This window comes from Lampetra planeri, chromosome 32 (genome assembly GCF_965212315.1).
Source record: "Lampetra planeri chromosome 32, kcLamPlan1.2.h2, whole genome shotgun sequence".
Taxonomy (NCBI): domain Eukaryota; kingdom Metazoa; phylum Chordata; class Hyperoartia; order Petromyzontiformes; family Petromyzontidae; genus Lampetra; species Lampetra planeri.
In genome coordinates, this window is record NC_136138.1 from 4,536,612 (window position 1) to 4,559,621 (window position 23,010).

The window sequence follows — 23,010 nt, forward strand, 5'->3', positions numbered from 1 at the left end:
GTTAACACCTTCATATATAGAGGATCGTAGAGCTTTGGCAATTATTGATCGTGCCTGCTCACCTCATGGCTGCTGACTTTATTGTTTGTCTGTGGTTCCTCGCCTCCGAGTTCTCGAAAAGTGGAGACAGTGAGTTGGTAACACGTTGCAGGTTGAAAGTATTTACATTGAATGAGATGGGGCGCATTCCACGTGGTTTTGTGATGCGACCCTTGTAGCTGTGGCAAACTAATTCAGCACTCATTATGCGTGTACCGTCAGTATATCCACGATAGTTCCACGACCTCGGTGAGAATCTTCTCCGTCCCATGAACGCATTTTAAATCGAAACAAAGCTTTCAGTGTGGCCCACGAATCTCCAAAAACTAAAGTCATGGTCTTATTGACAAACTATGACTATTACCACATGGTCTAGATTAGAAGACACACTTTCTTCCCTTTCCATTTTGAATTAAAAGTTGGGAGGAGGGGGGGGGGCGTGTTATCTTCCAGAAGGTGTGAGAGTGCGCGACGAGATTTGGTAAAACTTTGACACCAGGCACAAGTTTCCGGATCATCTTATAATCTGGAGAATACAGTAACTAATCAAGGGACGGTGCCTCAAGGGGCAGGAATCAGCGTAAGCAAAGTCAATCTTTATTTATTCAAATACAGCAACACGGGTGTAGTTTAAATATGCTAAACAAATCAGAAATTTAAAAAAAGGTTTGTAAAGCTAAGAAACAGACGCACAAGCTGTGTGTAAACCATGCTTGTTGTAAACTAAGAAAGAGTGGAACTCTCCCTTGGTGGCCGACAAGTTGCAAAACACGTGGTTCTGTTCCGGGCGAAGCAGGCGTGCCAAGTGCTACTGTCCCACGGCCATTAAAGAGTACACCCGAGCCGTGCCGAACCATTCCTGGGGAAGGCCCTGTCCACTGGCTCTTTGTTTGGACCACCCAACACTGCACCGGTTCCGTGGGATTTGTCCCCCTCCTGCTCACTCTGACTGCGATCTCACTTTCTTCGTTAGTTTCTCAATCCTCTTGTCCTGGTGACGGTCACGGCAGCAGCATGTTGAGTAAGGCGGTCCAGACCTCCCTGTCCCTGGCGACGGACTCTCCAGCTCTTCCTTGGGAATTCCCAGGCGTTCCCAGGCCAGCCGAGCAAGTCCCGCTAGCGTGTCCTGGGCCAGTCCCGGGGTGTTCACTCAGTGGGAGGTGCCCGGCAGAGTTCCAGGGGGAGTCTACCGGGGAGCTTTCTTACAAGGTGCCCGAACCACTTCAACTGGCTCCTCTCGATCCGGAGCAACTGCAACTCGACCCTTGAGGCTCTCCTGGATTACCGAGCTCCTCACCCAATCACGGAGTGAGCCCAGAAACCCTGCAGAGAAACCTAATTTCGGCCCCTTGTATCCACGCGATCTCATCCTTTCATTGCCCAAAGCTCATGACCATAAGTTACTGTTTGAACGTAGATCAACCCATAAACCGAGAGCTTTGTTCGAGAACTCGGCTCCCGTTTCACTATACCACGGAACGGTACAGCGCCCGCAACACTGCAGATGCCACACCGATCCGCTGGCCGATCTCCCGCTCCCACTTACCATCACTCACAAAAGAGATCTAAACTCTTCCACTAAGGGCAGCTTTTCCCCCCTCACTTGGAGAGCACAATCCACCGTGTCCCATGAATGAACCATGACCTCAGATTTGGAAGTGCCGATCCTCACCCCAGCCGCTTCACAGTCGGCATCAAACCATTCAAGTGCACGCTGGAGATCACAGAACGATGAGGAAAAGAGGACAACGTCATCTGCAAAAAGCGGCGACGCCACCTCCATGCCCCCGTACTGGACACTACCCATACCTCGGCTGCGCCTTGATATCCTGTCCATGAAAATCACAAACAGGAATGGAGACGAGACGCACCCTTGGCGGAGTCCAACACCCACAGTAAGCGACTTTGATTTAACATCAAGAATACGGACACAGCTCTCACTCCGGGAATGGAGGGACCGGATAGCATGCAACAGTGGCACCGGTACATCTTGATTTCTAAAATATATATCGAGGACTAATATTTGCTTGGGTTAACATGATGACGCCGCTCCAAGTTAAAAATCACTTTATTATAATTTTACGCAGTTTTAGTTTTGCTAACAAATCAACGTATCTGAATCGATGCGTCCTCTCATGATGTGATGCCAATGGCACAAGCCGAATAAAACTGGAGGAAAGAGACCCTCTGAAAAGAACTCGCACGAAAAAAACAGGCACGGCTGATGACGTCACTTGACGTTTACGTGCCAGCGGAGGTGCATTCTTTTTTTGTGGGTGCACATTCTAAAAACACACACGCACAGCGCTGCGTGAGCCCGGACTCCAGCCCCGGGTGAGGTATAACGAGCGGCGACGCGGCGCGTTCAACGACAGCGCGGGAGGGAGCACACATTCCCGACATCCTGAGCGGATCTATTTAAAATTCATTCCGCTGTCGACGACGCTGTGAACGCCATGGTCCATGGTTCGCGTCTGACGGCACGACCGGAAATGCATCACCGCCAGGGCGATTTGACCCGAGGTTTGGCCGAATGGAGACGTTGGGGAAAAGTTCACCAAATTTCGGATGAAAAGGAACGTTCGCCAACAACGCGCGGATCAGTGCGTAGGATGTGAAAGTGAACAAAGAGTGACAAGGCCACGATTGACAATGAGGGGGGGGGGGAGGCAAACTGATAGGGGTGTAGTAAACTAGCCAACCAGATGCTAGTGCGACCCCTAACCACACCCGCCATATAGCCCTAATCCTAACAACCTAGACAAATAGATCCTAGCACTGTAGCCCTCACCATAAATGTACTACACTACCAGACACTAATCCGAAGTCTAACCAGAACAGCCATCCCGCGACGATTCTATCCTTAAACCTAGAAATATCGACAACCACATCCTAGTACTGCACCTCACCACACTCGCCAACCAAAAACGAACCAAACCTAAGTAGCTAACCTATCATATCACCCTCTGGCACTTCACCCAATCATTGTACCAATGTTAAGGTTAGGGAAAGGTATACAATTATATTCAGGTCCTTATATGCAGATATATAGTGGTTATAGTAAGAATCCTATTGGCTAATTGCATGGGGTTATATTTCATGTCTGGCTGGCAAGTGTTGCTAAAGGGTGTAAGGCAGAGGTCGCAAACGGGTTTTGATTCCTTACCCGTACCCGGCCGCACCAGGGTCGCAATCGGGTACCCGTACCCTACTCGATACCCGGCTACCCGTACCCGGCCGGGTATCGGGTAGGGTACCCGATTGCGACCTCTGGGATGAAGCCATGTTGCAGGCGCGGGTGGGTTGAGTCTAGGAACTTGAATTGTGAGAAGAGACAAGACGTTGGGAAATGAGTGACAAACGGTGACTCACCAGTGACTCACGGCCTACCCGTACCCGGCCGCACCAGGGTCGCAAATGGGTACCCGTACCCGGCCGGGTACGGGTAGCCGGGTATCGGGTAGGGTACGGGTATCGGGTACCCGGTTGCGACCTCTGGTGTAAGGTTATGGCTCGTCTCCAATTGGCTGGTGCTGCCACGCTGCACACCAGCACGCTCCCCACTTGCTCGGGCCAACCCGTTGGCGCTGACAGCCTCGCCGACACGCCGACACGCCGACCCGACGCCGCACAGACGCGATGGGTCGCGCTACGAGAAATACTGCGACAACTGCACAATAACACGAATGACAAGCAAACGAGTGTGGGGATGGGGGGGGGCACCGAGAGAGGCAATACTGACACACCTTTGGTGTTGGTGTCTGACACGTGATTAAGGCGGGGGGGTTGTGTAATTTGTAACGAAGCGAGAGGCAGCCAAGTGGCATCCGAGATCCTGCAGCTGGTGCCACCGAACTGGACTCCGATGTTGCTGCCGCCACCGCCGCCTCCAGCCTCGCTCCGGCACGGGTTCCTTGGGCTGCAGGTCGGACCACGGTTGCACGTGCGACTTTCACGAGCGGTGCCGAAGAAACGGACTCACGGCAGCACAGGTCTCCCATTCGTCTCAACGGGCCATCACCTGGTTTTGAATGAAGTCAATTGACCGCTTGATTGAATTGACGTTTGCCCCAACCGAGGGCGTTCGCTACCAGCCACGGAGAGCCGACGTGGCCAAGACGCTGACTGTGTCGACCCCGTCTTCCGAAGCACTTCCTGCGGTCCTCGAAAGCCAGGGCTGCATCACCCAGGCCGGTGCTGTCACGTGACAAACTAGATGAGCGTGCGAGACCTCCAGACCGCTTCACATCTCACACTCATTTCGCCGGCGCGGGATCCGGTCTGGACGCTGCTGAAGGGAGACCGGCGATGGATGAACGGGAACTGTGCTGTGGGGTCACCGGTGTCTCGTCTGCTGTAAATGTTTACTTTGGGTGAAATGTACCTGAATATAATTTACCCGTCGACATTCAAGCTGCACCTGATTTCGAGCACTCGCGCACGGTGACGCGCACCTGATTTTTTTAATGCTAGCTCCCCTCCATGGACTTTGTCCAACTCTTACAGCTCGTCGTGACAAATTTCATCCGATTCACATCAAGCACACGCCTCAACAGAAACTTTTAAAAAACCAAAGCTGAAATTGGGACAAAGTCAAGAATTGATCGCTGAAAACGGCGGCGAGGGAACAGCAGGGCATGGCGCAACACGGCGATCGTGGAGTTGCCGATTGCACTGTCACAATCGGCAACTCCACCCTCCTCTCCTCCAGCGACGTCGCCATCTCTGCCATCAGTCGCGCTCCTCGCTGCCGCGGCCGTAACTGCCTCCGCAAACCCTAAATCCCAGGGTAGTGAGATCTCCAAAGCACCAGAACACACACATTTCATTGCTCAGGAGCAAACCCCGGCCGGGGATGCAGGGCCGCGATCGCAATGTGGCAGCGCCCTCGTCCTTTCCGATAAGCGCGGGGGTGGGGAGGCAGGCGAGCATGCACAGGCACGGGTGAGCTGCCTGGCCAACTGGCGGACTAGCCGGTTAGCTGGCGGGCTGCTGGTTTACGCGGCGGACGGCCCTACACCTCGCCGAAGTTGAGGTGCCCAGTCTCCTCGGCGTGGCGCTGAGCCTCGCGCTGGCCCGTCAACCCCTTCTGGCAGGCGAGGCAGCGCAGGGCGAAGCGCGTCAGGTCGGTGAACTGCCGGCGCCGCCGCGCTTCCTCGGCCAGCTCCTGGGCCTGCGCGAGCGGCACATCGTCGGTCGTGGGGAAGAGCGTCCGTGGGGGGCGGTGGGGAGCACCGTCGGCGGGAGACAGCTCCAGTGGGTCGTAGTGTATGCCGTCGTAGATGAGGAGCGCGCGGCGCGCGTAGCCGGAGCCCTCGCCAAAGCGGTCGACGCGTAGAGTCTGTGTGTCGGCGACGCAGATCTCGCACTCGTAGAACCTGCAGGGGGTGTCAGAGAGAGCGGGCGGGTGGGCGGGAGGGGAGACACAAGGTGGCGGCAACTGTCAGGAACATATCTAGAGCGATTCACTCACTCGGTGGTGTGACAAGTCGTTGCGATTCGGGGTCATAATTTGGTTTGAGAATGGATTGTTTGTATACGGTATCGTTTTGCATGGCCTCTCATCTGATCCTCATTTCTGTACGTATGGTTGTGTTTGCACCGTGTGCATCGAGTAGTTCATAGGCGCCGTCACGTGTGTTCTGTCAGCCAATCAGTCCCTGATTGGAACAGATCTGTATACTCATGATGCACACATCTCACACCGAATGTATAGAGCTATTACCTTCCATTCATACACTTTTTACGCCCATTTTTTCCTTTACGGCTAACGGTCAGAATGACGGCGAACAAACGAGACGGGCAGCACCAGCATCACAAACGAAGCAGCTCAAACGAGACGACAAGAGATGCGACGGAACAAGCGATCCCCCCCCCCCCGTGCCGGCGCGACGCTGCTCCTCACCTGGCGAGGATGGAGAGCTCGATGGCGCCTCCCCAGGTGTCCTCCTGCTCGATCCAGCGGCAGTACTCTGCGTTGGGCTTCCCGAGCAGCGCCTCCGAGTACGTGTCGGGCTCACCGGCCACGACGCTCGCGATCAGACGGCGCAGCTCGCGTGCCCGCCCGGCCGCGGTCGCGGCCGCCGCCGCCGCCGGCACCGCCGCCACCGGCCCGTCCAGCGCGTAGCTCACGCTCGTGAAGAGGCACGAGTTGTCGGCGGGAACCACGTGCCGACTGAGCCGCGTCGGCAGGGCCGGCGGTGGCGACGGTGGCGACGGTGGCGACGGCTGCTGGGCAGGCGGCGGGCGGGCGACGGGGCGAGCGGCCGGGCTCGCGGGCCGACCCGCGGGGCCTCTGGGCGACGGCGAGCGGTGGCGCTCGGCGAGGGCGGCGGTCACGCGGGGGCTCGGGAGGCCGTTGGGGCGGGTGGCCGTCTTGCGTCTCGCCGTGTCCTCCTCCACGATAAGCGTGTCCCCTGGATGGAGGTTACGGCGCAGAGCGGCGGCGCGTTTACGGCGTCGACGGTGCGCGGCGATGCTAATAACGAGCGGCGCGGCAATTATGGGCGAGATCGGCGGCAGCAACGCTGATTGCGTAAAACGGTTCTCGTGACAACTGGTGAATTTGTACCTGCCTTCTAGATTTGAAGTTTTCGTGACTGCAGGGATCCATACTCTTTGGTTCTTTCGGTAAAGTCACGTAGGTATAAAATAAAATCAATTAAATCACGACGTTTTGGGCGCAACTGCTTAAGTGGGCACTTCAGCAATTGTTTCTTGCTGTGGTCGTCCCACCTGATGACGGACGCTTGTGTTGCGCCCGAAACGTCGTGATTTTATTTATTTATACGATTCCTTTGCACTCCAATTCCCCAAACCAAACACAGGAGGGCGCACGAGTCCCTTTCAGAGCGCAGGCTTCCTAAGCTGTGCGCCGCTACGTTTACTTGCGTAATGCAAGGATGACACATGGGCCGTGCGGATCCCAACACACTACGCTGTCAATCAGCCCTCTCCCACTGAAACATAACTCTCATGCACAAGTGTACAACTGTCTATAAGAAGTAACACGTTCCCTGATTAAGCACTTTATTTTTTTTAGGCACTTCCTTGTGAACTTTGATTATTTTAACCAGTCCAGTGCATTTCCTGCTATGACCTGAGGATCGGAAACATTGACAGTGATCAAGGAAATAGAACGAAAGCAAAGAAAAAGTGTGCAAAGAGGCATGGAGATGTAAATAGCAACACATGGATAAGCAGCCTCGTGTCCTGTCCCATCGGCTACAGCTCCTCCACACAACACAAGCCACCGCTTGCCCCGGACTCACTGCGGAGTCGGTTAGCCCCCTTTAACTAGTTGTCCCAGGTAGCGCCGCCCTCCAAATCTGCGAATAGTGGCGGTGCCGTCCACACCAGTCGCTTGTACGCGTCGACCACAGACAAATTGGTCGATCGCAAAACAAGTCGACCGATCGAGTTCATAGCTCCATCGTCCCAGCTCAGTCAAGTCCCAAGCCAGATCGACTGCCAGCTCAAATGAGCTCTGGGGTATTGGTGCTCAGCTCCTGTTAAGGACCCTGCAGAGCCAACGGTGGAAATTCCTCATTGCTATGGTAGTGGAAAGTCATTCCATAGCACACACTGTTGATGTAAACCCATTTTATCGACCGCAGAGAGATGATGGTCCGAGTCAACCCCCAACCAGGATCTGAACTCGCAACCTTTCGGCCCCACAACTGAGACAAAGGCGGTCTCGCGCTGCCTGCTGCCAGCCACCCCCGCCGGTCACGCTCTCCTGGCCTACCGGACTTGACGTGCAGCTCGCTGAGCGAGGCGTCTGCCCTGGCCAAGTCGAGGTCGCAGGGTGGGAAGCCGGCCATGATGCGCTGGGCGGCAGGCGCGATGCCCGTGGCCTCGGAGAGTCGCGCCTGGAGCTCACGGAGGCTCGAGCGCTCCGACAGGCCCGCCACGGCGTGCGTGCCGCTCTTGCTCTTGCAGCGCAGGCGCAGCATGGTGGTGACGCCGGCGGTGGCTGCGGTGGTGGCAGCGGCGCGGGCTGCTGCTGCTGGTGGTGGTGCGGCACACGCAGAAGCACGCGTGCAAGCACACGCACACAGGTGTAAGCACACAAGCACACGTGCGCACGCACAGACGTGTACGCGTAAGCATATGCGCACACAACAGCCACCATTTGCCACTAAATGGCGGTGACGTCACCATGGCGCTTGTGCCAGGCTGGATGCACGTTTGAGGCCATGTGTCATGTGGAAGGCTCGCTGCTGGCAGGTCACAGGAAAGACCCAAGTGTTATGGGTTGACCGAGATGACTGGCAGATGCAGCCTGTTTTCCCCCACAGTGCCAACATGAACGCACAGACGCCATGCACACACGTGCAAGCTCGTGCACACGCAGACGCATTCGTTTCCACAAATACAGACAGGACAGAAGCCCTAGCTCTATATTTAACAACCACACCCTAGCGCCGAGCCTAACCGCACTAGCCAGCCCTATCTCTGTCTCTAACCCATAACCTAAGCTGCTTCACCTTGCCCCCTTTGTCGGTTTCCAGTTGACCTTGCACCCGACCAGCGTGTAGCACGAGCACACTTAGCAACCACCACATCGAGTCACGACCAACGGAACACTCACGGAGAGTGTAGCACAACAACCGGGCAGTAGGGTTGCCACCACACCCCACCATAGACATGGAAGTGCGGCTGCTTTTATCTGCTGCCCGGAGCTTCTATTTGTTTGCGATCTTCCCAAAGTGCTCAAGTTATGCCGAGTTGACCTTGGGCCGTTCGACTGCAACTCGTGTCTCTGTGGGTGCAGAGCCTTATAATAAAAAACGCGGCGCATCGCTCGCAACAACAAGTACATGCACGCTCAGGGACAGATACGCACGGGCAGTCAGAAAATACTTGGTCGTGTGTAAATATTGACTTGAGCCAAGTGGGTTTTTTGTTTAAATCAAAGAGACCAACGAATTTCTCACACCGCTTCAACGTCACACGTGGCCTCACGAGGGAGTGGAGATGCCTGTGCCGACGCCGGAACACCTGGAAATGTGGCACCAAGCATCGAGGTGCCGCGATGCGGATGGCATGTCCTCGCCGTTATCGTGTGTGAATGCACCATCTGTTTTATCATTCTTGTGCTCACCCGGTCAACCACACATTCCAGTTAACCGCTTGCTCGCTTGCTCACCCAAACATTCACCCACCCACTCACTCAGCCACTCACTCCCTGGTTCACTGAATCACGAACTCAAATGCTCCCTCGAGGACCCACTCACTCACTCATTCACTTACTCAATCCACTCACTCAACTGTTCACCCATTTACTCACTCGCTCTCTTCTTCATCCACTCAATCGCTCATTCACGTACTGACCCAGTCATCCAATGATCACTCCCTCACTCGATCATTCACTCACATGCACCCACCGACTCACTCACTATCTCAATCTCTCAATTACCAACTCACTCGCTCACTCACTATGGACTCGCTCACGAAGCTCAAACGCTTATCAGCAAACTCGCTTTGCTGCACACAGACCCCAAGCGAGCGATAAGCGATCGGATGCGGCGGCCACTCGGCAAATTTCGCTGTCAAGTGTGCAACAGAGCACGATGACATAGTCCAATTTCCTGCGCAGAAGGAACGAACCGTTCTCGGATTAAAATGTAAAACCCGAAACAAGGCAAAGGAAACAACGGGGCGCAGACCGGGCCGTTAACAGCGCCTAAGTGTTTTACAGAGCACCAATTAAACACATTCAGGAAAACCAGGGTCACTGTTATTTCGGAGGATGCGTTGAGGTCCGCCAATCCGCAAGCCGATACAGCGGCTCTGGTTACTGTTGGCCCTCATGGGCTATATTTTCCATCCCGCCTGCCCCCCCCCACCCACCCCACCCTCTTCTTCTCTGGCCATAAATAACATACACTCACAGACCAAGATCCCACCACATAACCATACAGACTGTAGGGGGGACTGGGGCTGTTAGTGAGCACCTAGAAAGGTTGGCATGGTAAACGAAGGGGTGGTCTGGCCGGTACCACGTCCGGCCGCCTTTGTCTGCCCAGTGCTGAAGTTTACACACTGCACCAGGTACTTATTTAAAGCTGAGTTGACCTAAGCTAGGTCCGGGACAAATTCAGATATTAGTGGGCCGTGAGTGGGGAATCAAATGCGTCGCCGCTCACCACAGACAAAGATCCCCCGTATAGCCTTAACAGACTGTTGGGGTAAGTGCTGTTAGCGAGCATCTATGAAGGCCGGTACGGCAAACGAGGGGGTGGGGTGGCCAGCACCACGTCCTGCCGACTTTTTCTCCCGAGTGTCAATGTTTACACACTGCACCAGGTACACATTTGAGGCTGAGTCGACCTAGGGGAGGCCCTCGACCAATTTAGATAGTCGTTACTGGTGTTGGTCCTGAGCGGGAATGGAACTCGGGTGGCTGGGTTCGAAGGGCAGTGTGCTAACCGCTACACTGGCGCTCCAACACACATGCAGACACAACAACAACCGCCATTCGCGGTGACGTCACCACGACGCTTGTGCCAGGCTATGTGCACGTTGAGGCCACGTGAAGTGTCAAACGCCCGCGCTTGGCAGGTCACAGGGTAGACCCAGGTGCCACTGGTCGACTGACAGATGACTGGCAGATGCACCACCTGTGCCCCCTAGTGTACCAACTTGCTGTGCTTTAGCCACCTGGCGCACCACTCGTTGTTGTGAGCATCGCTCCACCCTCCTTTGTTGTTGGAGGGCGACTGCCTCGAACTGCCCAGTAGTGTCCTTCACGAGCCTCCTCCACAGAGGCCGATCTTGACACCGCTGGTACCGGTCATCAGCAAGTCGACTCAGCTCCACATTCTCCTGTACCACATCACTATCTCTTCTCTAGCCCGTGCCGCGCCCGTTTAGCCCCCTCGATCCGGCCGAACAAAAGCTGTTTCGGCATGTGGTGGCTGGGCTTTGCGGGCTATATGACCCAGCCAACGCAGCCTTGCCTGCCGGAGGAGCTCACGGACGGGACTTTGTCCGGATCTTTCAAATATTTGTGAGCTCCTCACACAATCCAGCCTGGTTAAACCCAGGATAGATGGTAGGCAGGCCAGCCTAAATGTTTCTAAACAGCGAAGATGTTCCATTAGGGAGGTCCACGTTTCGCAAGCATAGAGACGTGAGGGAATGACTGTGGCAGAGAAGACCTGAAGCTTCGTGCGGAGCGACAGACCAGGTAGCTTCCACACAGCATTACGCAACCGATGAAAAGATAATGCCGCTCGACTGATTCAGAGTGAGACCTCTGCTGTTAAACCGGAGCCGGTCATGAGCACACTGCCCAGATATAGGAAACTCTCCACTCTCTCCACAACTGCCCTATCACCAATTAGGACTTGTGGGGTGGAGTGTCCGATGGTACAAAATACCCAGGCAGGTGCTTAGTTCTGGTGGGGCTGATGGTAAGGCCCCACCTCTTAGTGGCAAGCTCCAGGTTCAGCATGGTTGAACAATAGGGAGCCATCCCTTGACCGCACCCGGGCATCGATCAGCCTCCTATTGTATCTGTACCAGATGGAAATTCCTCCGGTACAGCAATTGAAAGCTTCATGAACTACGTCGTCGAAATAGATGTTAAATAATGTGAGAGCCAGAGGACATCTCTGTCGCACCCCAAGGTGTACAGGGAATGGCTCTGACTCCCAGCCACGTAGTTTTACCCGGGCCCGCTCACCATCATGAAGGTCCTTAATGATCGTGAACAGAGGGTCAGGGACTCCGAAAGCACGAAGAACAACCCACAGCCCAGGCCTACTGATGGTATAATAGGCCTTGACCAGGTCAATAAAGCAGAGATGTAGGTCTTGTTGAAATTCCCTACACCTCTGCTGTAGCAGACGGACAGAAAATATGGCATCTGTGCAGGACCGCCCTTACTGAAATCGCATTGGGGCTCCGCAAGCCTCCCCTCAGTGTGCCTAGCAAGGCGATGTTGAATAATCCTTGCCAGGACCTTTCCCGGCACACTGAGGAGTGAGATGCCCCTGTAGTTGTTACAGTCTGTGCTTTCCTCCTTCTTAAAGAGGGGGACCACCAGGGCATCCTTCCAATCCTGTGGAACCCATCCAGTGGTCCAGACTTTTGTTATAATGTCATGTAGGGCAGTCTGTAAACAAACGCCACCCTCCCTCAGCATTTTGCTTGGGAGATCATCTCTGCCCAGTGCCTTTCCTGGTCTCAGACTGCGAATCGCCTTCAGTACTTCCTCAACAGATAGCAACTCAGCCAGCCACTCACAGGGGGTGACTTCTTCCAATATTTGAGGCACCACAGCCTCAGCAGGGTCATCCCTACTTTGTCCCACGTTGTTTTCCAGGCTGAGAGATTTCCCCTCCCCCAGGACCGTTACACACACCAACACACACGACTCCCGCTGCTTGGAAGACAGGCACTGTACAGTAGGTAATGGAATTCTTGACAAAATGGCTGTAACACATGACACTTGCTCCACCGATGGCGATGCCAACATTGGCGCGATTTTGCCAAAAATGAGACGAGGAAAAGTGTTCGGCAACGCGGCGTAAATCTGGCCCCGCCGAGCACCAACCGGGATAGCGTTGCAAGCGAGTGAAAAGAAAATCACCACGACCGGCTGGGATAACGAATGTTGTCGACGCTGGCCGTTGTAAACAAACGCAATTCAAATCATGCTTGGCGGCTGAATTCCTATCGTCAAGCCACGAGATCAGATGGAACGAGACAAGAAAGACGTAACATCGCTGTCGCTTGCATGTCGAGGGGATTGGAGTTTAAACACGAAATAAAAATAATCCGTGTAGGGGGTTAAAACGAGGAAGCAAGCAGCAACGAATGGCCACGACCAGAGAATGGGAGAATCAGAAGAAGTTCGTCTAGTCTCAACTTTAGCTGTCACGTGATGACTGACGGAGAAGACGACAGATCTGTGGGACTTTGCTTCCCATCCCCTCTGCTTTGCCTCTCTATCTCAGCATGCAAATAGGTCCTCAAAAGTGAAAGCCCACCGCGTCTGCCTGGTCTTTCCCACAACGCCCTCCTCTTAAATCCTTCTTCTCCCTCTGTCCCCGGACCCCCCTTCGTACGTTAATTTATTGCCAGCGCTTCCCGCTCTGGTCGGAATGCGAGGTCTTCAGAGTAGCGAATTCCTGCATCAACAGTAAGTCTGCTCTCGTCTGTCATCGTGTTGAGATGTAAACATGTTAAGTCACAGTGAACGTTAAGGAAGTTAGGTTGTGGCTTTGACAGGACGTGTCGCTGGATGGGATGATGGCCAACGAAGGGGATTGGTTAGAGAGCGGCAGCCCAAGGAGGGAACGTACCTAGAGGATGACCGCCGGAACAAGATGGATCGTTGTATCGTGAGACCGTGAAAAATGGTGACTGCTTGAGGAATCCTTCATCCAGCAGTGGATAAATCATGGCTGACGATGATGGATTCTACCTCAGTTTTAATGCGATTCCCAATCTTTATACTACAGTCAAAAGGACATCAGTCCCTCTCCATAAAAAGTATATTTTTCCAGTCCATCAGCATATGGGCGTTCTAGACTCATGTTTCATTTGAGCATTGATTTAATTAGGCAAACTCTGGCACGTTATTATTTCTACAAGTGCCCTTAGAGATAAACGTCTCTAAATCAAGGCACAGCCGGAGTCAGACGAGAGGCAGCAACTAATCATTGGGGGCCGGTGGAGCCTGACCCTGCCAAAGATAAAGAACAGTTTATAGACAGCATATTGCGATGTTGCGAGTAAAATTGGTACTCCCTAACCGAGGGATTATGCCAATCACCAGACCATTAGGGGGTTGCACCGGTGTGGAATGATCATGCCAGATTAAGTTACTGCTGTTGCCGACGGTGGTGGTGATGGCAATAATGGCAGTAATGATAATAATGCCGCAGATGTGGTGAAGATGATGGTGGTGGTTGTTATTTTAATAATGCCAATTCTGATGGAGACTGTAATAATGGCAGTGGTGATATTGGCGGTGGTGGTGACTGTGGCGATGGTGGTAAGAGCAGTGCTGGTGATTTCAGTGTTGTTATTGGTGATGATGACAATCAATAACGGCAGTGGTGGCTATGATGGTGTTTTAATGATGGCAGTATCAATGATTATAAAGGCGAGGACGATTATGACAGTTCTGTTGACGTTGGCGATGTTGAAGGTACCGATGTTGATGATGACAATAGTCTTGATAATTACAATTACTTTTGCAGCAACTCATCGAAGAACATACAGCAGCGCGTGCTATTTAAACGCAGCCGTCATACGACACGGGCAGCCCTCGTACAGAAGGGACACATGCACACGCGCGCGCGGGACCACGGGGAAAGCGGACGGCACAAACACAACACCCGTGACTCCCAGCCGCCTGGAATTCCTGCACGTGCACACAGTAGGCGGACGCGCGCATGAGGCGAAGCGAGGGTTCGTGTCAGGAGACAGACGCTGGCCTCCTTCCTAAATTAGTGCGGCAGCGGCCGCGGCGTGGCCCCACGTCCTCACGCTCCCGCGGCGTTTCGCCGCTCACGGAGGAGGGGTGGCGCGAGAGCTTCCCGACCGCTGCCACAAAACGAGGTCAAAGTGCGTCCCTGTTCAGGGATGAGCTCCGCATTGGGGCCCTGTGCCCATCTCTGTTGGCGGGCCCCAGGGCCACAGGAGAGTGAGAACTCCAAACAGGTGATTGACACAGCTCCATCGTCTCCCCTGGGGTCGCTAAAATACAAACCACGTTGTGGGTAAGTCAACAGTGGTTGTCCAAAGGTCAGATTCGCATACTGTTTATGTATGCGAGTGTGCATGTATATTCATGTGGAAACATGTGCACACGTGCGTTGCTGTAATTTTCATGTACGTGTCTACGTGTTTATATGTGTGAATGTTTGTGCATGTGCGTGTTGTGCGCGCGTGTTGTACGTGCGAGCATGTGCACTTGTTGTTGCTCCAGTTCAAGGTCGGTCAGGACACAGATTTCGCGGCACACACTGTTTGGTGTAACACGAATCATGCCTCGGCCAAAATAGAGTAAAGGTTCGTGCCACTGGGGGTGCCGCATTTGAGCCAAAACACCGCCCCCCTTGCTGCTCACGAGCCGGTCCACAGAGCCCACGCGGGGTCGAGGGAGTGGCCTCAGCAACGTCCAACATTAAAGGGAAAATGTTAACAAAACACCATTGTTTACGCACACACCGCACACTGTAATGGCAACTGTGATCACGTAAATGCCACGGGCGTTTGCCATTTACCTTAACGAGGGCAGGTTGTTCCCTGGACCGATTCCAACGATGAATGTTTTGCTCAGCGTCCAGGAGTCCCTTCTGGAGGATATTTTGGCCGACTATCCCACGCTGGCCAAACGCCGTGGAAGAAGAGGCGGAAGTTCTGGCACTTTACCCCACCACACACATTCCTGCCCATTGTGACCGTGGCATACCCATGTGTACTGCTGGGAGGACAGAGGCAGAACGGGATGAAAGGAACTTGCCCAATGTTTCAAACTGCCGTGCCAGGAAGTCGAACCGGTGGGTCCAGTACGCATCCATATCCCTATTCTACAAGAATGCAGGTCCTGATCGGTGGAATGTGGAATTGGCACCGGAGTTCAAAGACCCCCTAAGGAAGTATGTGATGACCAACGCACATATGCGAAGGGGGGACGCATTTTAGGCCAGATTTGCATCTTGACGCATCGGTCGAATGAAGCTGACTTCACTCCACTGGTTGATGACAATAACATTAGCACATTCTTTTGCATATCCCCTCACAAAAAGCAACAGCCCGGATAAACATCGCATTTTGACTTGTTTCTTAGTGTATTGTTTAGTGCTATGAAGATGGGAAATTGCCCAAGATGTCACTCATATTTTTCTACTTTTAAGATCAGTCTTATTGACCAATGTGTTCACGTTTTTGTTATGCGACATGAGTGCAATTAAATGTTTACTATTTCCCTTTGACTATTGGTCAGTTATATTATCTCGGATTTACACTACAGACACTTTTAATGAAGTGGGGAATCATTCGTATATATAATTCTCGATTATCCGTGGACAAGTTTATTTGGGTTGCAAGAGGCCCTTGTAGATGACAGAAGTGACTTGAGCACGATGACATTTTAAAGTGGTGTCAAGTTGAAATTATTCTGCACTCTCGTACCCGATTAGTGAGGCTAAGGTGATTGCAATAATGGATAAATATCGTCTGCAGGCCATTTCAAAGTGGCAAGCCTCATGTGGTTCATGTTAAATGGAGTTGCGTTCAGCCCCCTGGCCATGCCACGATGAAAAACAATCATCACTCCACCACGACATCCCTGCCAGGTTCGGTGAATTATCTTCACTCGTGCTGAAGACACGGCGATTTGTTCAGACCGGGAATGAGGAACATGTCGCCCTCACAAACCAAAGCAGCTGATGGCATCCATCACATCACTTCAACCCAGCCGTTCACCAACCCTCCCCCACACCCGCTGCCGCCACCACCTTCACCGTCACAAACCAAACCAGCCTTGCTCGAGCCATCACCGTAAGTCGACAGCCTTGACAGGCGGCCAGGGGAAGATGAGATTTAAACTCAACGACGCGCCGTGATACCTCCAGACGGAGTTCATCAAGGTCAGCAGTTTCGAGCTGTTACAGTGAAGCCATGACTGGAATACAAGCAAGATATCAAAATAATGCCCCAGCCAGGGGGCTCCGATGCCACGTGATGTTGGCAAAATGTCCCATGGCATGCAGGGCAGGATGGGGGAGGATCGATTCTATGGTCACAGTTGCACGCTTTGCTGGATAAAAGTCGCCTTTAAAGTAGATTATTACCGTCAAATGTTAATTTTCAACAGATTTTTTTCTTGCCAAAAAATACCACGCCAATTTTTCTAAAACCAAAGATGCAATAAACCGGCAAAGGTGATATGTTTGGGCTGTGTTGTCTATCTATTCTATTTCGAATTGATATAGCGCAATTGTAAAATTGTGACTCTTGGTCTAGTATGTCTCCAGAGCTAAATGTAAACCTTAAATTGTTGTTGTGCAATTCACAATGTAATTGTAATTTTAGATGACTATGCCGTTGTAATTGCAATTGTAATTTAATCGCTGGCGTGACACATTTATGAAGATGGTCCTGAACAAGTGCTGTTTATATTCCATATTCTGATACAGCAATCAGTCTCTAAATAACCACTAAAACATTTAAGAGACCCAGTGCCAGTGGTAGGTGCACATAAACAAAAACAACCTTGCCAACTTAATAATTAACACTGCCTTGAGAAAACAAGGAAATTAGATGTGTTCCCCCCTATTTATAAACCAGTGTTAACACCAAACTGTGCCAGTTACTTGGTTTGTGCACATTACAATCACAAGACTGTTTACTTACCACAGAATAGTGCTCACTTATTGGCCATGGTGAGATGATGATTACGATGATTGTGATCATGTACTGGTGATGATCACAAAGCAATGGCCATTTTATCATACCCAATAAAATGATGATGTATGGATGGATGACGATTATTTACGGATGATCATGATGGTGTACCGCTGGTGAATGTGACAATATACGATCGTGACAATCACAAAGGAGTGCTCATGTTACCAACCCCCTGCAAAGGAAGATGACGATAATACGAACGAAAACGTTAATCGCGGTTTGAACTATGAAGCAAGCACTGACACCAATGCCAGCCATTGATCAATCCCCTGGTGGATGACGGACCCCTCATGTCGAGCGGCGTGCGGGGTTCTGATAAAACGCACTTGGCACAACATTTACAACCGTTGGCATCTCGAGAAGACTCCATACGAATACATTATTTTGGTGGCGGTGCGTTTTGGAAACAATTGTGCTCGTGTGTTGCACAAGCACAATTAACAACAAAAAATCGCTCAAAACGTTCGTTCATAACACTGCTTTAAAGTGCTCTGAAAAAGGGTCCATTGCCCAAAATGCATACCTGTCAAAACCTCATCAGTGCCTACTTCATACAGACCAATTTAGACCTTATTGGTCACCCCGTGCCCTTCTAAATCTCAATGTTCATCCTACAAAACCCCATGACAAGGAAGAAATACAAACAAATAGATTTTTTTAAAATTCGTTGCCCGTATTAAAACGGCTGAATGCCGTATTCAACCTGAACTCTCAATGTCGCTGTACAGGAATATGGATAAACCGTGTGGGTTAACAAGTATGAAAACGTCCCCATATGTTTTTCCTTTTAAGGCCAGTGTCACTGACGGATGTTGAGTTTTAATATTCTATATGAAAAGAACGTTAAACCTAGACACATTCCATACGATGTGCACCATAAATGCATGCGTTGATTGCGGTGCGATGTTCATATGAACTGCCTTGTTCCTGTTCTAGATGCCGTAATTCATTGTTTAAAACTTTAAGTTTACGATGCAAATATGAGTGTTTGTGTGTGTATACTTGTCATGAATTGTTTATTATATATTGGGAGAGCGGTAGTGTAGCGGTTAGCGAGCTACGAAACCGGCCATACTAGTTTGATTCCTGCTTATGGCCAACACCAGTGACGATTATCTGAACCAGGCCTGGGCCTCCCCTGGGTCGACTCAACCTCAAATGAGTACCTGGTTCAGTGTGTAAAACATCGGCACTCGGTAAACAAAGGCGGCCGGGCGTGGAGCTGGCCACCAACCCCCTCGTGTGCCGTGCTGGCCTTCATAGATGCTTGCTAACAGCGCTTGCTATGGATGTGTTACTTGAAACCCCTGGACCGCCCTTGCATGATGATGTTCCATCTCAAGTGATTTATCCATGTAAAACATTTCAATTAAAACATAAAACTCCACCGTACTTCACCACACCAGTCAATGCGGGTTCATGCAAGTGGGAGAGCACAAGGTGAGTTTATGATCGTGTGGATTGGTCCTCCCATCGTGCATTACATCTCATCGTCACACTGTGTGTGGAATGCACACACAGCCTTGTTTCAGACAAAGAGTAAAATGTGGATGCATTATTTCAGAGAGCAGTAGGATAATGAGGCAAATGTGTACAGTGTGAAATAATGTTTAGTTTTATAAAGCCTGGTTTGTGCAAACTGCATCTCACAATCACCGAAGAACCACAGACAAGCTGGAAGGCAGCAGCTTGGCAGTGAGGCGATGTCAACAATTGCCCAAGCTCTGCGGTTCTCAATATAGTGTGTTCATACTTGTTATGAGTCATCATCAGAAAATAGACATAATTGCGCTCTGCTGCCTTGTGCCTCACGGGCTATTATGTGGAGCAGCAGGCTCGTAAAATATCCGAGTAAAATCAACACGAGGAAATTGAGCATTCGATACGACAAATGTGATATTGTGACCGTAGCCTCAACCCTACCAGGGTGCCTTCCTTGCACATGGCATGGCAGTGCAATGCTAGGCGTGTACAGTTCACACAAGCCTAGCTTTAAACCACCAACACGCATCGTCCTACTGATGTCTCAACATTAAAACAAATCATGGATTATAATGGATATTGGTATGGTCGATGATGATGATGTTGAGTGATGATGCAGACATCTTATGATGAACTAAAAACGAATAAGAATGCAAATAAATGAGTCAATAACACTCTGGTCTTATAATAGTTGACGTTATGGGCGGTGGCCCTTCCTCACAACACATAGGCGTGGGAGGTAAAGTGGCCTCTGCATATGCTATGGTTCTTTCGGTAAAGTCACGTAGATATAAAACAATTATAACAATAAAATAATTAAAATAAAGTGAATACAAAATAATACAAATATCACGACGTTTCGATCGCAACACAAGCGGTCGTCATTAGGAATAGGGAGTGGCCTCTGCATGTGTTGTGCTGTGAAGGGTCATTGCCTGAAACGTCACATATATAGTTGTTTTAGGTCACACACAGTGATACTGACAATTGCGATCAGTTTTGATGTTGTTTGTGCTTGTGCACCACAGCCAACGCAGTATCAGCGAATAATATTTAATATTTTATGGGTTCAAATGTGAATGGGGTAATGAGGCGTTTTAATTTTGTGAATGTAATAATAAACTGATTATGTTAATTCGGTTAATGATGTTGTGTTTTACAATGTGTTGGTGTTTTACGAGGATTTTTATGATGAATTTGATGATTGTGATGAAATAGTCTGGATTTGTTGATTATGAAATTGATGATGACGTGCTGATGAAAACGTGACGATGAATTTATGATTTTATTGAGAAGGAATGATGCTGCTGCTGATTATTGTAATGCTTGTTTACCCCAGAAAGTCTCACCGAACAGCGTGACTTTTTTTTAAAGAGGATCCTACCAAGGTTTTGCAGTTGGGACAACGGTAGCTACGCATTATTCCACGTTGCCACACAACTCTTGCGAATGATTTCACACGGGATCTTCAACGCCCACTGTGGTTAACGCAATATTAATCAGGGCGGCCGCAGCTTTGGAACCGTAAACGTCAGCAAAAAAACGCAGCTAACTCGCTACTATGGCAATGCCCCATGATGGTGTTTGGCCTCGCCTCACAAAGCAACCCTTCTGTTTACTCTGTTGATACTGCTGATGAAGATGTTGTTGTGCTAATGATAACAATAACGCTGCTACTGATGATGGTGGCGGTATTAGAAGCCCTTCTGCTCACTCTGCGTTGCTAATGCGACGATGATGATGATGCTTATGTTGATGTGCTGATGATGCGGCTGTGATAACAGTTAGGCCTGGTCTTACAAAGGAATCCCTCTGCTTACACTGTGCTGATGACGATGGCTGTGGCCGATGAAGATCGTGTCGATGTGCTGATGATGGTGATAACTGCTGCTGCGATGGCGGTGTTAGAGGCCCGGCCTCACAAAGGAACCCCTCTTGCTTGCACAGTGCTGACAAGGAAGATCGTGTCCATGTGCTGATGCTGTTGATGATGCCAAGGCGATAGGCCTGACATCACAACCCCCCCCCCCCTCTTACCTACAATGTGCCGATGATTTAATAATGCTGCGGTGAAGATAATGTTGATGCTGCTGCTGATGTTAGGCCTGTCCTCACAAAGGAACGCCTCTGCTTAACACTGTGGTTGATGATGGTGCTGATGATGATGTTACTGATGATGATGATTTGGCGATGCTGATGATGATGGTGATGTTGGGTCTGGCCTCACAAAGGAACGCCTCTGCTTAACACTGTGGTTGATGATGGTGCTGATGATGATGTTGCTGATGATGTTGGGTCTGTCCTCACAAAGGAACTCCTCTGCTTAACACTGTGGTTGATGATGTTGCTGATGATGTTGATGATGATGTTGCTGATGATGATGATGTTGCTGCTGCTGAAGTTGCTGCTGCTGATGATGTTGCTGCTGATGTTGCTGATGATGATTGTGATGTTGGGTCTGGCCTCACAAAGGGCGCTTACTCTGATCTCCAGTCGAGGCGGCCGGCCCCGTGAGGCTTGTACCGTTACCGGTCGCACAACGGCAACAGCAGAAGTAACGGCGACGGCATTCGCGTGACAGGATGACTTTTTTTAAAAACAATAACTGTAATTTAAAAACAACCCAAATCAAAATTAGCGCCGAGTCACTAAGACTATTTACCCTCGGCCACCGGGTTCCTTACATGCTCTGACGTCATATGAACGCCGTGCCCCCGTGACGTTATGTCGAGGATACGCCCCGCGGCAACGTGACGTCACCGCGAGGACGCCTGTGCGATGACATCATCGCTCGAGGTTAATGGGACAGGGACGACGAGTCAAAGGGGCCGTTCATGAATGACGTCACGCGATTTTTGACGATTTTTGACCCCCCCCCCCTTCGTCACACGGCGTCACAAAAAGTCAGACCCCCCCCCCTCAAATGTGACGTCACAAAGCTCTGCCCCCCCCCCCCCAAAACCATATTTCCATTTTGAAAATAAAAGATGCTTCAAATCGCTTTAAACTATTGTCATTGTAGTGCGTATTTAATGTGGCGCTGCACTCTGATGTTGTAGGAGAAAACATTTATTAAAAAGTCGATTTAATTCCGTAGAACGTGTTGTCTATGTTTATTTAAAGTTGTGCATTTTGATGTGACGTCACATTTCTCACCCCCCCCCCCCCGTCGTCACACATCGTCACAAATGTCTGACCCCATCCCCCCCCCTAGGTGCGTGACGTCATTTATGGACGGCCCCAAAGGCGCAGCCCTGCAATTGCTTGCTTTTATCCACTGCTGGAGAAACCCCTCCCCCCACCCCTCCACCTCCTACAGGGACTTGGGATATGAAACTCTAAACAACACTGGCCCTAAAAGCTACAAATATACAATAGGCAACGTTTCGGACAACACTCCTTCTTTATAACAGATCCAATGGCCATTGCCCAAAACGTCGCCGATTATATGACATGTTTTATTCTAAGGCGACAGTTGTGTTGTTGTTGTTGTTGAGGAGGAGTGTGTTTAATTGTTTTGTTATCTGTGCTTGGGCACCACTGCCAAAGCAGCAGCAGCAGAAGCACCACATAATGTGCTCGTGTGTTGAACTTCTTTCGCGCCGTACGTAGCCAACCGTGTATATGGTACTCTTGGGACATGGTCCTCTTTATAGTACTGTTCGTTCGTCAAAGATACAGGCAACATTTATTGCTTGGCACTATAGGTCTCCCTTGAACAGGAGCCACTATCGTTGAATTCCCGCTCACCTGGTAACAGGGTATCAAGTGCAGTGTCATAAGACATTCCGGAAAGTAAGACGCTGGTCTCACGCACACACAGACACATCAACCGGATTATAAGACGCACACTCGGCATGTTTATTTAAAATGTAGAAGGGGTGGGGTACGGGTGCGTTTTATAATCCGGAAAATTCGGCAATTATAACAACATTGGTTATCGTATGATCAAATTATCAGGAATTCACCAATATCGTAAGGCCGTAAGCTAAGCAGGGATGCTTGCGCCTGCCTAACACTTGGATGGGTGACTTTCATGCATAATAGGTGTTA

At 50.9% G+C, this 23,010-nt stretch overlaps 1 protein-coding gene across 2 annotated transcripts; it reads right to left on the reverse strand.

Annotated features, from left to right (window-relative positions):
* Window positions 1-614: 614 nt before the first annotated feature.
* Window positions 615-21,710, reverse strand: YOD1 (YOD1 deubiquitinase). 2 transcript variants are annotated; one of them, XM_078609543.1, is made up of 4 exons: window positions 21,439-21,710; window positions 7,787-8,044; window positions 5,945-6,455; window positions 615-5,417 (listed from the first exon to the last, which is right to left on the reverse strand). In XM_078609543.1, exons 2-4 carry the CDS (start codon window positions 7,992-7,994, stop codon window positions 5,054-5,056), a joined length of 1,083 nt encoding a protein of 360 aa, XP_078465669.1. In that variant the 5' UTR covers window positions 7,995-8,044; window positions 21,439-21,710; the 3' UTR covers window positions 615-5,053. The 2 variants fall into 2 exon arrangements, with proteins under 2 accessions (XP_078465669.1, XP_078465668.1); XM_078609542.1 differs by having other exon boundaries at window positions 7,787-8,047; window positions 21,439-21,709.
* Between the last annotated feature and the right edge of the window lie 1,300 nt (window positions 21,711-23,010).